Here is a 15,000-nt window from a genome sequence, read left to right as displayed (position 1 = left end):
TTGATTGCTCTGACGTGGAATTCGTGTTGCATGTCACAGTATATCATTCTTAATCTCTTTTGTGTGTACATCTGTGGATCTATTGATGTATTTATCTATGTATCTATCTAATCATCTGCCTACGTGTATTTATTTCATATTTGTGTGTTTGTTTCTTCATTGCCGATTTCGATTTTCTGTGGGTTTTTTTCCATTCATACCTCTTCTTTGTTGCATTGTCAGTGTCTGGAAAACTGAATCTCAGTTTTGTGCACAGAAGACGTTTAACAAAGAGATAATTCTTTATGATTATTTCTTTTTAGGCGGTGGAGTACAAGAGGCTGGGGGTGGAGTGGGGTGACTGAGTTGTTGTTCTTTTTTGGGTTTTTTTGGTTGTTGTTTTTTTGTTTTTTTTCTCTCTCTTCTTTTCAATGAGTCTATAGGTTTTGAGGAATATCTCTGCATTTACAGGTAAAAAAAGCAGGTAGGTAGGCAGGTACGTTAGTACTTTGATTGTTTATGTATGTACTCGTAACGTACTATGTATGAACATACCAGTACCACCAACTTGTGTTCTTTGTCTCTCGAATGTAACTTTGACATTTCCTAAACGTTATTTGATATAGAATATTAGAATAGAATAGAATAGAATATGTCTTTATTACCAAGTGTACCGGGGTCACAAGGAATATTGGGATAGTACATAACAAGAAACGAACATAAATCGAAAATCATACACAAACACAGATACAGTAGAAATTAGGATACATACAAGTGCATATCAATATAAAAACTTGTGCATACTCACACATTCACACACTGCGCGCGCGCACGCACACACACACACACACACACACAATATTCTTTCAGTTCTTTGATGTTTGCTTCCCTTTTTTATCATTTTAATCGTGTCTCATAATTTGTTGTCGTTCGGTAAATTCTTTGTTATTTTTTTGTTTTGGAACACACACACACACACACACACTGATCCAGCGCGCGTGCACGCCTGAACATAGATATGTTTATGAAACACGTGAACTGCATATATTTCAAACGTTATGGTGCCATTGCAAACAAAAGTATTTTGGTCAAGCAAAAATGGGGACAGGGAAAGAATGAAGATGTAATCGATCAATAACCAAAAAACAAAAAAAGAAAAAAAAAAAGGAGAAAAAAAGGAAACGAAAACGAAATAAAAAAAAAATCGAAAAAAAAACGAAAGAGAGACAACCAATCAAAGATGAGAATAGAACATTAAAACAAGAAAACAAAAAAATCACACACGCACACTCACCCGCGCTTCGCACGCATGCAGACAGACTGACAGAGTGAGAGATAGAGATAAACATAGAGAGACAAAGAGGAACACAGAAAGAGAGAGACAGGGACAGAGTGAGACACACAGACAGACAGACAGACAGACACACACACACACACAGACACACACACACAGACACACACACACACACACACACACACACGGACACACACACACACACACACACACACACACACAGACACACACACACACGCACACACACACACAGACAGACACACACACACACACACACACACACACACAGACACACACACACACACACACACACACACACACACACACACACACACACACACACACACACACACAGACGAAATGAAACGAAACGATAGTTTATTCAATAAGGTCATGACCCCATTTGAAGCGGTGATTACATATTTTGTTCGAATAAATCTACATAAATATATAATCTTAATACATGCTTACAGAAACAAAAGTGTGTTCAATTCCAACCAATCAAATAACTACGTCTTTTTAATGACTTGTAATTTTTTTTTTTAATTTACAGAGCGAGAGAGAGACAGAGAGAGACACACAGACACAGACACAGACAGACAGACAGACAGACAGACAAACAAACAGACAGACAGACACACACACACACACACACACACACACACACACACACACATTGTAATTCCTTCATTCAGAATTGAAAAATTATACTATATAGTAAGACAATATTCCATTTTCACAGCTGAACCTATAGCCATACTTATGGCCTTAAATTATATTTCAGACATTCCAAAAACTGCATGTGAGGTTTTATTATGTGTAGATTCGAAGTCAGTATTACAAGCTTTCGAATCTCAATTCAAAGAAGCGAATTGAAATGACAATGGAAATAAAACATATCATTCATCAATTGACAAAACAGGGCATTAATATAACTTTTTGTTGGGTACCTTCACAGGTGTAATATCTTCAAATGAGTGGGTAGACCAAGCAGCTAGAAGAGCAGCACGTAATTTCGAAGGCGCAATACAACTTGACATCCAGTTAGATCTACATGAATGCTTTAGTAGTGTTGAAAATGTGTCTAGAAATCGATTTAAGAAATTGCTTACATATTCAAATAATCAATATTACCAATATTGTGTAAACATAAAGAATGCGGCTAATCCCAAATATTTTCAAAATTTGACACCAACAGCACATTCAAGACAAATTACAAATCTAATGTATAGAATTCGTTTAAATGCTTTCGTACAAAATCTTCTTAAAATATAAAATGTATGTGCGGTAAGCAAATAATTGTAAGCCTTCCACTCAGTCATCGTCCAAGTATAAGACAGTTACTTCCAAAAGATGTAGTTGATGACTTTTCTACCAATATTCCATCAGCCACTGAAAAGATTTTGTATGATTATTCATTGCTTAGAATGTTTTCGGAAATTTTAAACTCCAGTCCAGTAGGTATCCTCCTTTGATGTATTTGAATTAATGTCGTTATTCATATTTACATTGTTGTAAGTTAATACTTGTTGCTATTCTCCTTCCTATGACACCTCATTCATTACACACCACAATCTCTTTAAACTTTAATTTCTTGTAATATACTTTTCCTGTAATACATAACATGAACACTTTGTTACACTAATATCCACATGCATTCCCTTTCCTTTATCCACTACTTCACTCCTTTCTGTCTAATTACACTTACAATGAACAGAGGTTGAACTGAAGATAACGCACTGAGAGATAATTACACTTACCGTGAACAGACGTTGAACTGAAGATAACGCACTGAGAGATAATTACACTTACAGTGAACAGACGTTGAACTGAAGATAACGCACTGAGAGATAATTACACTTACAGTGAACAGACGTTGAACTGAAGATAACGCACTGAGAGATAATTACACTTACAGTGAACAGACGTTGAACTGAAGATAACGCATTGAGAGATAATTACACTTACAGTGAACAGAAGTTGAACTGAAGATAACGCATTGAGAGATAGTGTGTGTGAGTGAGTTAGAAAGAGGGGGGGGGGAGATGGACAGAGAGAGAGAAAAAACAAACAGACGTTGAACTGAAGATAACGCATTGAGAGATAGTGTGTGTGAGTGAGTTAGAAAGAGGGGGGGGGGGAGATGGACAGAGAGAGAGAAAAAACAAAAGAAGAAACGAACAAAGAACGAAAGAAAGAAAGAAAGAGAACAAAGAGAAACAACACCCTAAGTAAACCCGCATCAAGAACTGCAGCACCGCCACACGACCCCCCACCCCCACCCCAACCCCCCACCCCCCATCCCCCCTCGCAACCCAACCCCCCCTAGCCCCTCTCCCCCACCCCCTCCCCCCCACCCCCACCCCCCCCCAACTCTCTGACATACGATGACGCCAGACAACATCTCGCTCACAACGTTAAGCACTGCCGCCTCACGACTGTTGCAACACACTCCAAAACTGTGCGTCATCCGGCCAATGGAAACAAGATATACAAGTGAAAAAAAACACACCCAAAAAACAAAAACAATCGGGGAAAAAAAAACACGAAACAACTAAACAAAAACAACAAGAACAAAAACCGACGTAATGTAGGAGCTGCAGCCAGCGAATTAATTAAGAAGACGAAGGTAGGAAGAAGACGAGAAGGAAGAGAAGGAAGAAGATAAGTGGTAGAAGAAGAAGAAGAAGAAGAAGAAGAAGAAGAAGAAGAAGCGAAATGCAATTACAAATGTTGATTTAAAACTCTGGAAAAGGTAACTCACTAATCTTCGAGGCTTAAAAATGCTGATGTAAAACTCTGGCAAACGTAACTCACGAATCTTCGAGGTTTAAAAATGCTGATGTAAAACTCTGGCAAACGTAACTCACGAATCTTCGAGGCTTAAAAATGCTGATGTAAAACTCTGGCAAACGTAACTCACGAATCTTCGAAGCTTAACAGCTGTCTTATCTATCTATCTATTTATCTTTGTTGCTGATAATCCAGCCGACCACACTGTCATAGCCATCATATCAGGTCAGAACACTAAACACTGATATCCCTGAGAACCTGGACAGAAAACTTGGCCACAAAGCACAGTCCAAACTCATGCACATAAACCAAACGACATGCCTCCCACGTTGAATATTCCGTCTATTTTTTCGCCAGAGGATTGAAAAATCTAACCTGAACATACCCCCGAAAACGTAATATGGCTGCCTACATGGCGGGTTAAAAACGGTGTTACACGTAAAATCCCACTCGTGTACATACGAGTGAACGTGGGAGTTGCAGCCCACGAACGAAGAAGAAGAAGTAACCTCAACATAAATGTAAGTACACACAATACACAAAACACACTCACACACACACACACACACACACACACACACACACACACACACACACACACACACACACACCAAACAAATTGCCAACGAGCGTCTCACACACGTCTAAGCACCAACAGAAAGAGTACCCATTTATCCAGTTCAGAAAAGGACCCACAATATTCAAGGTTTTCTAGAAGAAAAAACCCCAACAACAACAGCAATAAAAAAACCCAACTAATAATAATAATGTACATTTATATAGCACCCTTTCTCTCTAAGAGCTCAGGGCGCTTTACATGAAAGAAAAATATTACAAGTTACATAAAACATTCATGACCACTCTTTCTCAACACCCCCTCCCCCTCCCCCTCCCCCTCTCCCTTTCCCACTCTACATACATCCAAAGTGAGCTGACATGGGTGGTGTTGGAGAACAAGGAAGCTGAGTGTACTTATAGATAGATTTTAAAAAGATGAGTTTTTAGTGATGAGCAGAAATAGAATCAGATGCACGGATATGATGAGGAAGGTTGTTCCAGATGTGAGGAGCAGCAAAAGATGAAAGAACGTTCACCAAAGGTTCTTGTATTGACACGAGGAAGTTTCAAAAGGTAACAGTCAGAGGAAGAGCGGAGATTTCTTGCGGGAGTGTAAACACTGATAAGGTCTGAAAGATAAGTAGGTCCTGCGGAGTGGAAAGCAGAATAGCAGAGACACGCAACTTTGTATTTTATTCTCGCTTCAATGGGGAGCCAATGTAGAGTGCTAAAGATGAATGGACCAGAAAGGCAGAACATAAAAAAAAAAGGAAGAGACAACAGGGAAAAGCAACAACCAAGAAATAAAGAGAACGATAGAAATGTATAACCTACTCTCCTGAAGGTGGGGGCACTCTTCACAATGACACAGCCCCCAACATTACCGCGGGTGGTCTTAATTAATAACTCAAGAGGCGTAAAAAAAATATGAGAAAACAATTAAAAAAAAATATATATATGAGAAAACAAACGAAACGAAAGACCCCCGTAGACATGTATGTGTGTACACGTGTGTGCATGCACGCGCGCGCGTGTGTGTGTGCATGTGTGTGTGTGTGTGTGTGTGTGTGTGTGTGTGTGTGCGTGTGTGTGTGTGGTGTGTGTGTGTGTGTGTGTGTGTGTGTGTGTGTGTGTGTGTGTGTGTGTGTGTGTGTGTGTGTACCTGTGTGTCTGTGCGTGTGTGTGTGTATGTCTGTTTCTGTGGGTTTGTGTGTGTTCAAAAACGTAGCAGGGAGCTTGTCGAAAACATGATTTCGTCCTTCCTAATCCACTTTCTCACACACACACACACACACACACACACACACACACACACACACACACACACACACACACACACACACACACACAGGCCTGTGTTGGAATGATTATCTCCATTGAGACTGAGATTCTTTTTAAGTCAATGACGAACAATCTGTCATGTCATCAGTGCATTGCCATTCGCGACGCTGAAGGACCAGGTGCTGTTCACAGGAAACATACTATAAACTAACGGGCATTGCAACAGCGAAAAAAAAAAACCCTAGCTATGCTGATTTTTTTTTTTTTTTTTTTTTTTTTTTTTTTAGCTGCAAATAAAGAAAATGGTTGAAGAAGAAGACAGAATAAGAAACAATAAAAACGAGTTCATGAACAAACAAACAAACAAAAAAAAGAGTTAATGAACAAAGAAATAACAAAGTTTAATGACAATCGGAAAGGTAGAAATAAACTGGGAAGAACCCCCGAAAACGGAGTACGGCTGCCTACATGGCGGGGTAAGAACGGTCATGCACGTAAAAGCCCACTTTTATACAAACGAGTGAACGAGGGAGTCGCAGCCCACAAACGACGAAGAAGATGAAGAATTGGGAAGAAGACAAAAATACCAAGATTAGAAGAAAGAAAACCGAGCAAGGAAAAAAGAAAAGAAAAGAAAAAACTTAAAGAAGAAGAAGAAAAAAAGGGGGGTGGGGGGGGGGGAACGATAAAACATAAATGACGGTTGAATTCAAACTCTTCCACGACACCTGGTCAAACAATTATGTAGAAGTCAAAAGACCCTGGGGTGCCCGCAGAAATCTGAGAAGTGTCCGCGGCAGATGGGGAGGTTTCTGTCATAGCTAACTGATATCTAATCAGTAGGGCTCAAACGTTTAAAATTAAATTCCATTGGTGCTTTCCCACCATCGACACTTTCTTCCTGATGACGCAGATGGTTTCTGTTTCATGTCTTTTTTATTTTTATTTTTTTTATATTGTTGTTTTTGTTGTTGTTGTTTTTCTTTTTAATCTCTGAAATCGCACACCAGTGGCTCTTATTGCAGTGCGTGTGCTCATCTCTTGCAAAAATCAAATCATTGTGTGGGGGTCATTCACCCTTACCAGAGGTTTTTCAAAATCTACCCACACATAAACATGTCGAGCGCTTTCATGTAATACACGCAGGCTACTTCTCATTTGCCCCCTTTCCGTTGATTTCAACTTCTCTGTGTCATCGTTGATATAGCAAAACGGTGAATGACCGAGGAATCATTCTACACAGCCCTGCGTGTTCTTGGCATATGTATTTATTTATCTTTTTTTGTACTTACTTATAGAGACAGTTATTTGAAACGCAAATAAAAACTATGATGAAAATGCAGTCAGGAACTTCTTGATCATCATTCTATGCAGCAGGATTAATACTGGTTCGAGTCAAATCCTCGCGAAAGTGATCAGTAGAAATCTTCTTCTTCTTCAGCGTTCCCGCGCCGTGTTCAGACGGTCAGTCCAAAGTAGGTTACGAAGTCCGCAGTCCGCTTGGGCTCTGTAGCTGTGGCCGTTCCCAACAACTTGTCCTGGAGCGCAGCAGGACTGGGTCAGATCTGCCACCTCAGCTCTTTGTGTAGAGGGCAGGAGTAGGATTCAATTGACTGAACAGTCTCATTGAAAAGCATCTTCCAGCGGCTGTAAGTTTCTGGAATGCTTCTTTAACTTGCATTATTGTGACTGATTCATTCAGTACAAGAACCGAGATCTCCTTCTTCGTCTGGAACACCTTTTCCATTGAAAGTACAGAGACTGCCTGCGGTCTTTTCATTCCTCTGTTTTAGTAGATTGGCTGTCGTGTTACGTCTTAACGGACATTGACCAGCTTCTACAGCTGTTAAACCTGTCTCTTTTCACTTTTTCTGACTTAATAAAAGTATGCTTCTTTCCGCTTAATGACTTATCAAAAAAAATCGTTTTTGTTGGGGTTTTTTTCTATAACTTATTTCATGTTCTACCTGTTTTACGCGGTTGTAGCAAAGTCTTTTTGGAAGAGCATCAAACACCAGAAAAAAAAAAGTTTGACCTGTAACTGGTTCCCAGCCCCTTTCAGTTTTCTGCCTTGGTCCACGGTTGGCCGCGGACCGGGGTTCAAAACTGACCAACAAGCAGAACTCAGAAGATGAACAGAAGGAGAAGATAGCACGTGTCCAGACCATGCACGTGCGATATGGCCGCCATTTGACTTTCAGTTGGGTTGGCTAACGGTTAGGTACCAAAGCTATCCTCTCCGAATGTCAGTCTCCCATCATAATCGACGACCCAATGTATTTCCGTGTGGACACCTGGTAAAGAAAAGTCAATTCCTATCCATTATGGTTCCCAATCTTTTGGGGGTTTTTTCCAGCAAACTGAACAAGCAGAGGTGAAAGGCAGCAGATCTTGCATATGATGACAGGTGGGGGGAGAGGGGGGCGGGGAGTGGCAGGGGTTGTGTAGTTGGGGGTTGGGGGGGGGGTGTAAACTGACAGACAGGACAGAGAGATATCGACAGAGACAGACAGACAGACAGACAGACAGACAGACACACACACACACACACACACACACACACACACACACACACACAGAAAGAGTGTGTGTGTGTGTCGGGGGCAGGGGTGGGTGGGTGAGAGAACACTTAACACTGAACACTGGAACTGAAATGTGAGAGAATGAGAGAAAGAATGTGAGAGACAGAGAAAGATGCAGAGAAAAAGTAGAGAGAGAGAGAGACTGAGATAGAGACAGACAGACAGAGAGACAGAGACAGACAAAAAGAGAGATAACGATAACGATTTTTTTAATTCAGATTAAGACAAGAGATGAGGAGGGGAGGGGGGGGGCAGGGTACAAACGGTCATACACGTAAAAGCCCACTCGTGTGAAGGTGGGAGTTGCAGCCCACGAACGAAGAAGAAGAAGTATCAGTATCAGTAGCTCAAGGAGGCGTCACTGCGTTCGGTCAAATCCATATACGCTACACCACATCTGCCAAGCAGATGCCTGACCAGCAGCGTAACCCAACGCGCTTAGTCAGGCCGGGAGAAATTTTTTTTTTAATTTAAAAAATATTAATAATAAATAAATAAATAGATAAATAAATAAATAAATAACTTTAAAATAATAAATTAATCAATTAATAAAATAACCAAAAAAATAAAATAATAAAAAAATAGAAGAAGAAAGAAAGAAAGAAAGAAGAATCAAAGTGTAAACGCACTGAAAATCTTACCAGCGTTGAAACATAAGGCAACGTTGTAAGCTGTGAAGAGGTGGGCGTGGAGACGTTGGCAGTAGGTGGCCGCCAGATCATGCCACAGCGAGTACCCCAGGGGAACGGGGCTCCAGCACAGCTCGGCGAAGGCCAGCCACTCTTCCGGACACTGAGGCCGCTCTTCTGTAAAACACACACGGCAAATCCTTCTGGTGAAAATGAGATTCCTAAAGTGAGTGAGTGAGAGAGGGAGAGGGAGAGAGAGAGGGGGGGGGGAGGGAGAGAGATGTGGAGATGGACAGGGAAATGACTGAGGGGGAGGGGGAAGGGAGAGAGACACAGAGAAAGAATGTGGGGAGAGAGAGAGAGGGAGAGAGAGAAAGAGACAGAGACAGAGAGAGAGAGAACAGATTAATGGGGGTGAGAGGGGTGGGGAGACACAGAGGAAGAATGTGATGAGAGAGAGAGAGAGAGAGGGAGAGAGAGAAAGAGACAGAGACACAGAGAGAGAGAGAACAGATTAATGGGGGTGAGAGGGGGGGGGAGACACAGAGAAAGAATGTGGGGAGAGAGAGAGAGAGGAGAGAGAGAGAGAGAGAGAGATGGATACACTAAGAGACAGAGACTGCAAAAGAATCACACACACACACACACACACACACACACACACACACACACACACACACACACGAGGACTTAAAGAGGCAGACAGACAGACAGACAAACAGCAGTCAAAGAAAACAAAGGTTCTTTTCCATATTTGCTTTAACCCTTTCACCGTCAGTCAATATATAGACCAATCCTACCACCGAACATAAAGAGCAGTAGGTCTGGTCACCCTTCAGTGACATGGGTCCTCTACCTAGCTGCTGCATGAATGCGAGGTTGGCAGTGAAAAGGTTAAGCTTATGTCGTACATTCCCTCCAGGCGCGAGTACCCCCAATCTTCTGTTGTTTTGTTGTTGTTGTTTTTACCAGCAGTGACATGCTACACGCTAAAAATCTTATTTCAGATACCAACATCGTCAGTTTTCAGAGTAAACTTTCCCCTAACTATGAAAGTTCTATTTCTATCACAGATTGACATAAGTTTACAGTTGGGCAAACAGCACAGTGAGAGCTGTATTATCAATGGTTTCTTCATTGCAATGGGAAATCATTTACAGCTTAGTATTTTGTGAAGGACTATGACTCTCAAACTAGGAGGCAAAATTGCACTGGCTCTCATAGTACTGCAGTCTAGTTGGCCTTTGGGAACCATCCCAATGTAGACTGTCCAAAAACCATGTGGACCGAGAGAGTGGGGATGTAACTTGGGCAAGACATTCTCCAGAAAAAAACAAATTCTAACGTCGGGACAGCAGTTACCTCATCTGCTGTTCTGATGGTCACAGTCGAACACAACTGACTATCATATATTCCTTTCCGACAGTTCTGCGTAGAAACTGTGTTTCTGACGATAATAACAATCAGGAAATCCTCACGCTGGGACTATACGGCGTAGGGGCGCGTCCCCCGGGTGGCGGATGGGGGAGCCCTCCCTTTGGGGGGTGGGGTGGGGGGCACCAAATGATATGGAATAAGGTGCCGTGGTCCCACATAGTCTAGGAGAAGGACAACTCTGATTTCAAACCCTGGCAGATGGAGTCCGTTAGCCTCAGCAGGCAGTCCTTCCAAGAGAAGGAAAACTCCCAAGAGAAAACCCGGCCAACTGTAAACCGTTACCAGAACAGGAGATCACCGAAGACGGCGCCACAGTGGCCTCTCTAAGGGGCGTGATCTAGTCAAAACCGGCTGTGCACGCACTCTACGACACATGGCTACGCAGACAACAATCAGGAAATAAATCATTTTTCGATACACTCTCCGAAGCGCGAATACCGACAATGCTCTTCCCAGCGCTTTCTTTTGAAAAGGGACTGGGGAATGGGGAGAGGGGACCAGCTCAGCTTAACGAAGATGCAAAGAATCACTTTCAGCGTTATTTTGTTTTCCTTTCCTTTCTGTTTATTTCATCTAGTCATTTATCTCCAACTGCAAAACACACACACACCATGTTTGCTTCACCATCTTTCTCATTTCAGTGGCATTATTACCATGCCGCTCATCCCAAACATATCCAGGCTCGCCTGCCTAGTCAGACCGCCAGAAATCCACTGGGAGCTATCAATGTAGACAGCCAGGAGGCCACGCACCAGAGAAGACCTTTCACTGCTGCTGGGTCTCCAGGTATCGCATGAGAATTGGTATTGCATTGCAACGGCTCTTTTGGCGGCACTGATTAATGAGTATCAGATACGACACCTCTCCTTCCAGGAATAATCGTATGTTCTCATTAGATGTTGTATGGTGGTGGTGGTGGTGGTGGTGATTTATTGGTGAATTAAATATTTTATTACATTTCAATAGTCTTTCCACAGTAAATGTGTCGCGATGCTCCAATCTGTGAATGATTTCTCTAAATGGTAAAGCTCAGTCAGAATGATGTGTCAAAAACTGTGCTTAATGCTGAATCAAAAAACATTGGTGGTTGTCATACCGTATTAAAGTCATTTGAAAAAATGTCTTAGGACGAACTTGGATCAAACTCTGTGTGTGCAAGAACATGTTAGCAGACCATTTTTGTCCCGTGATGCATCTGTGCGCATTATAAATGCTCTTACAACTTCCTGGCAAAGTTCTGTAGAAAAATCCACTTCGATAGGAAAAACAAATAACAAAAACTGCAACTGCAACTGCACGCAGGAATTTTTTTTTTTTTTAATGGGTGGCGCTGTGGTGTAGCGACGCGCTCTCCCTGGGGAGAGTAGCCCGAATTTCACACCGAGAAATCTGTTGTGATAAAAAAGGAAATACAAATATATATATATATATATATATATATATATATATATATATATATATATATATATATATATATATATATATATATATATGTATCTGCACACCCACCCCACTGGATAACCAATCCACGATATTTACGGTCACAGTGGTGATAATGCTGACAACAACAACAACAACAAATATGAGTGAAAAGATTATTGCGTTCATGCCGTTGCCTTTTTCTTTTATATATTTTTTTTCTTCTTTTTTTTTTTCTTTTCTTTTTCTTTTTTTTTTAGCACTGACAACTTTAATGTCAATAGCTCTACAGCCCTGATAACATCGGGGTACATACTAAACTAACAACGTGTAACAACAGTAATACTACTGATGAAAACAAAATCCAAAACTAACTAATATTAATAATATTAACAATCAAATTGCAAAAGTAATTGTTAATCGACCATCTGTTCAAAGTAACGTGATGTGAAGAAAATATAACATACATTTTTTTTAAAGATAGATTTTATTACTGAATGTGTATACGCATTCATACGCTTCCGTGTTCAGAATGATCAATCGGCATTTGTTTTCTCAAAGCCTGTGCCCACCGTTTTTCTTGGTTTGGTTTTTTTGTAGCAGCCGGTAATTTACGGTGTCATCTCAGCCCGCCAGCTGTTGTTCAATAAACGAGCCAGCTGCTTCAGACGTTTTTGATGTTGACCGATTTTCTTTGGCAGCACGTTTACGCGTGGACACGTTTCCCTCATCCACGACTGACAATTTCTCTGCCACATTTTCACCACAAGTAAGTGTGGGTAGAGAGGCAGTGCAAGATATGTCCATGGATCATTTTACTTTATTTTACACCCACTGATTCCAGCTGAAGCTCAGTGAATGAGTGGAGTGGGGATCTGAAAAGCACCCGAGTGGAAACCGCTGTTATTTTTATCTATCGCTCAGCTCTTTCTCACACACCTGACCGCGAGGGTCTGCTGTGTTTCCTTGTTTGGTTGTGGAAAAGCAAGAGTTGGTTGAGAGTAAAAAAGTGGCTTGCAAACGATTTGTATAGTATAAACTGAGAGATTTGTGATAGTTCGCGTGGAAATGCAGTTGATACGTAACGACAATGTATCATTTTGTCTTCTGGAGACAGATAGACAGACACATATATACATACAGAGGGATGGGGAGGCAGAGCGAGAGAGGGAGAGAGAGAGACAAAGAGAGACAGAGAGAGAAAGACCGATAGAGAGAGACCGAGAGAGACAGACAGAGACAGACAGACCGAGAGAGAGACACACAGAGAGAGGCAGAGAGAGAGACAGACAGACAAACAGACAGACAAACCGAGAGAGACAGACAGACAGACCGAGAGAGAGAGAAACGAGAAGCGAGACAGCATAACACACACAGACATTTTTCTTCTTCCTGGTGTCGCCTGCACTTTCTGTTGTTGGTTTTTATTTTTGTTATTGTTCCCCCCCTCCCCCCCGAAACAGGACGTGCAGTATGAAAAACCCGTCGGAAGGTCTGCCTCTACACCTGCCGTGTCACCGGAAATGACCTCATTTCCACATCTGCGTCTAGAAGTCCACTTCCTGTGCTCGACAGCGCCCCCTAGTAATCAAGCGGCACCACGGAACCAATGTCGAGGGAAGAGAGTCCGCTGCACACTTTTGTCTCAGCTTCGGTTTTTATTTTTATTTTTTATTCATTTTAATCTATCTCATTTCTTTCATGGGCACAATAGCCGAGAGGTTAAAGCATTGGACTTTCAATCTGAGGGTCCCGAGTTCGAATCTCGGTAACGGCGCCTGGTGGGTAAAAGGGTGCAGTTTTTTCCGATCTCCCAGGTCAACATATGTGCAGACCTGCTTAGTGTCTGAACCCCCTTCGTGTGTATACGGCAAGTAGAAGATCAAATACTGCACGTTAAAGATCCCGTACTCCATGTCAGTGTTCGGTGGGCTATGGAAACAAGAATATACCCAGCATGCAAACCCTCGAAAGCGGAGTACTGCTGCCTTCATGGCAGGGTAAAAACGGTCTACATGTAAAAGACCACTCGTGTACATACGAGTGAACGTGGAGGTTGCAGCCCACGAACGAAGAAGAATAAGAAGAAGAAGCTGGTTTTTTTTTGTTTTTTTTTTCTTTTTCATCGGTTGGCCAAGCAGGAGGCAAGAAGATGGCAATGACAACACCTCTTAATATAATAATGTAGACAGTGACAACGATTATGATTAGAAAGATTGATGCGTTCATTTAAACGACACGATGACCCGTCACCGATAGGTTTGTACGAAGCAATACGATTGACGACAAGGCGGAACTAATATGTGTAGTGTCGGATGTCGAACCTTTAAAACTCAGAAATCAAGACCAGGATCATTTTCAGTTGTGAAATTGCTTCCTCTTCCATTGAAACAAGAAGTGAAAATTGCTTCCTCTTCCGTTATAACAACAACAACAACAACAACAACAACAGCAAGAGTCTTGGCATTATCCGAGATTAGTTCGGAATTTGGGGGTAAATGTGAGCTATGTATGTAAAATCTTCATTTATGAACCAAGATTGAATTTTTTGTTAAAAATCTCTCCCATACCAGTCAACAGAATAGAAGCAGCCAACAAATCGCGTGCCTCTCCTGTCAGCTATTCTTACCAATCAACTCACACAAAAAGGAAAAAAAAAATTATAAAATTTGCATTTGCATTTCTTTTTATCACAACAGATTTCTCTGTGTGAAATTCGGGCTGCTCTCCACAGGGAAAGTGTGTCGCTACACTACAGCGCCACCCCCTTTTTTTGTATTTTTTTTCCTGCGTGCAGCTTTATTTGGTTTTCCTATCGAAGTGGATTTTTCTACAGAATTTTGCCAGGAACAACCCTTTTGTTGCCGTGAGTTCTTTTACGTGCGCTAAGTGCATGCTGCACACGGAACCTCGGTTTATCGTCTCATCCGATTGACTAGCGTCCAGACCACCACTCAAGGTCTAGTGGAGGGGGAGAAAATATCGGCGGTTGAGCCGTGATTCGAACCAGCGCGCTCAGATTCTCTCG

General features: G+C 41.7%; 1 protein-coding gene across 1 annotated transcript in view; it reads right to left on the bottom strand.

Annotated features, from left to right (window-relative positions):
• Positions 1-15,000, bottom strand: part of LOC143279344 (uncharacterized) — a 61,729-nt gene that overhangs the window by 7,738 nt on the left and 38,991 nt on the right. Inside the window, exon 2 of the mRNA XM_076583364.1 lies at positions 9,129-9,293. Within this exon, the coding sequence (XP_076439479.1) occupies positions 9,129-9,293 (165 nt within the window). The remainder of the gene's footprint in view (positions 1-9,128; positions 9,294-15,000) is intronic.

Source organism: Babylonia areolata, chromosome 2 (genome assembly GCF_041734735.1).
Source record: "Babylonia areolata isolate BAREFJ2019XMU chromosome 2, ASM4173473v1, whole genome shotgun sequence".
NCBI lineage: Eukaryota > Metazoa > Mollusca > Gastropoda > Neogastropoda > Buccinidae > Babylonia > Babylonia areolata.
The sequence above is the reverse complement of the archived record's forward strand: the minus strand, read 5'-3'. Positions and strand labels throughout refer to the sequence as shown.